At 41.2% G+C, this 2770-nt stretch overlaps 1 protein-coding gene across 1 annotated transcript; it reads left to right on the top strand.

Annotated features, from left to right (window-relative positions):
* Positions 1–1888: 1888 nt before the first annotated feature.
* Positions 1889–2770, top strand: LOC141631367 (uncharacterized). The gene has a single exon (XM_074444049.1). It carries the CDS (start codon positions 1889–1891, stop codon positions 2768–2770), a length of 882 nt encoding a protein of 293 aa, XP_074300150.1.

Genomic DNA, 2770 nt, shown 5'->3' with positions numbered 1-2770 from the left:
TGGTATCCCGGCTATCTTCTTTCAGAAATGTTGGGGTTTTATTAAAAAGAATTTCACTAAGGCTGCTCTTTCCGTGCTTAATTCGGGACGTGTTCTGCGCGAGACTAATCGAACTTTTATTACTCTCATTCCTAAGAGTGGAAATCCAGAGGTAGTGCAAGACTATCGTCCTATTAGTCTCTGCAACGTCTTTATGAGAATTATTTCTAAGTGTATTTCTAATAGGCTTGCTAGGGTAATGGGTTCCTTGACTGGTGAGTTTCAAAATGCTTTTATTCCGGGACGGCTTATTACTGATAATATTCTTTTGGCTCATGAGGCTATACATGAGATAAATGGACATAAGAGTGGAAAATATAGGCGGTTTGCATTTAAGGCTGATATGAGCAAACCTTATGATAGAATTCGTAGGGGTTTTCTGGCAAAGGTTATGGGTCAGTTTGGTTTTCCGGAGAGATTGATTGATTTAATCATGAATTATGTTACGACGGTGTCGTACGAGGTACTGCTTAATGGATCGCCTCTTAATGCTTTCTTACCAAAATCTGGTCTTCGGCAAGGGGATCCTTTATCCCCTTACTTATTTATTTTTTGTATGGAAGTGCTTTCGCGAATGGTGATCCAGGCTCAAAATCGTGGATTGCTACAGGGTATTAGGTTATGTAAGCAGGTAGCTACTTTAACACATCTCTTCTTCGCGGATGATGCAGTTTTCTTTCTCCAAGATACGGGGGACTCTGCGAAACATTTGAAGAGTATTTTGGATGCATATTGCGAAGCGTCGGGACAAAAAATTAATGACGCAAAATCGGGAATTCTGTTTAGTCCAAGTATGAGGTTGAATTAGGCAAAGAAGTGTCTAAAGGTCTTTAACATTCGGAACAACAAAGGGATTGGTAAATATCTTAGGATTCCAACTGAATTTCAGGGGTAAAAAAGGGACTTATTCATGATGCTTACTGATTGTGTTATGAAGAGGGTTTCCTCGTGGAATGGCATATTTCTTTCATCAGCTAGTAGACTTACCTTAATTTCATCGGTTCTATCAAATCTCTCAAATTACTTTCTATCGGTTTTCAAGATTCCGGTAAGTGTGACTAATAAGATTAACTCTTTGTTATCACATTTTTGGTGGGCGGGATGTAAATCAGGTAAGGGTACTCACTGGTGTAGTAGGATTTTTCTGAGTTTGCCTAAGAGTTCTGGAGGGCTTGGATTGCGGAATATCGAATGTTTGAATCAAGCCTTACTGGCTAAGCAGGCATGGAGAATTGTGTCAGGTCAGAATTCCATCTTTTGTAAGGTTTTTAGAGCAAAATTGTTTGGAAGGCAAGGGATGAATACCGGCTTGGATTACAAAATGTCAAGTAATGTGTCATGGGGAATGAGAAGTCTCCGCTATGGTATGGACTTGTTAGTTCAAAATGTTGTTTGGAAGCTAGGGATAAAATCTGGTCTCAATGTTTGGACTACTTGTTTGGTTGATGGTGAGATGCCGAAGCCAAGTGTTGAAGCTTTAAGAGTAGAAAATGTTGGTTTGAAGGACTTGAGGATAAGAGATCTTCATCGTGCGGATGGAGGTTGGGATGAGAAGCGAATTAGGTATCTTATTCACGAGGGGGTTGTGGATCATGTCTTGGCAATCCCTGTCTATGCTTCGCAGGTTTATGATCGCATCTATTGGAAGGACACGACGGATGGTGAGTATTCGGTTAAAAGTGGATATAGGGTTGCTTTTAGTCATTTTATGACGATGCATGCAAGTTCAAAAGACAAGACACGGATGAGTGAAACTAGTATTCATTTTTGTAGAAAGGTCCTTTGGAAATTACCAGTTCCGCAAAAGTAGAAAGTGTTCTTATGGTGACTCATCTCATATTCTCTTCCTATGGGGTCTAGCCTTGCTAAACGAAGTTTCCAGGCTGACCCATCCTGTAAAATATGTGCGGCCGCGGAGGGGATCATAGAAATAAGAGCACATCTATTTAGGGACTGTGGTGTCGTTAAGCGCATCAAGGCTAGCTCGGATTTGGGTATTCGCGTGAAATGTGCTCCCTCAATGGATATTGTTGAATGGATTACCAACTGGGTTACGTATCTGGGTAAGTCAGAGGGAGCTGATATTAAAATGATTAAATTCTTGGGTACTTTGTGGTATTTGTTGGTGGTCCGAAATAGGGTGGTTTTTCATGAGGACCCTTTTTATCCTCAGATGTTCTATGGTATTTGGAGAAGCACAATGGATATTGTTGTGGAGGCATGGGAGGAGGGGGGTAAAGGGAGGGGTGTAAATAGTGTTGTTGGGAGGGGTTTGGATTGTCTGTCAGATGAACTACGGGATGGACAACCCTTTTATGTGGTTGGTACAGCTTCTTCATGTACTACAGTCAAGGTTATGGTTGATGTAGGATGGAAATCGGTTAGGGAAGCTGGTCTTGGATGGATTGCGCATGGTGATGATGGTACGACTCTTTTCAGTAGAAGTATCAAAATCAAGGCACAATCGGCGTTGCAAGCAGAAGCATTAGGTCTAAAGGATGTGTTGGTTTGGGCTCGTGATCAAGGAATTAGACATTTAGATATTTCTTCGGATTGTCTGAAGTTGTTGCTTCAAATAACTGGGGTGGAGATGGCGCATCATCTTAAAAGAGGGATAATGGATGATATGGGTTCTCTATTCCCGTTTTTTCATTGCTTAAGTTTTACTTTTATTCCTAGGCGTTTTAATAAGACCGCTCATGACCTTGCTAAGATGGCCATGAGTGGGTAG

Source organism: Silene latifolia, chromosome Y, assembly GCF_048544455.1.
Source record: "Silene latifolia isolate original U9 population chromosome Y, ASM4854445v1, whole genome shotgun sequence".
In the NCBI taxonomy this organism is placed as follows: domain Eukaryota; kingdom Viridiplantae; phylum Streptophyta; class Magnoliopsida; order Caryophyllales; family Caryophyllaceae; genus Silene; species Silene latifolia.
The sequence above is the reverse complement of the archived record's forward strand: the minus strand, read 5'-3'. Positions and strand labels throughout refer to the sequence as shown.

What these genes read in the sequence shown, in the direction of transcription:
- LOC141631367 (XM_074444049.1), top strand. Translation starts at nt 1,889, where the DNA reads ATGGGGTCTAGCCTTGCTAAACGAAGTTTCCAGGCTGACCCATCCTGT.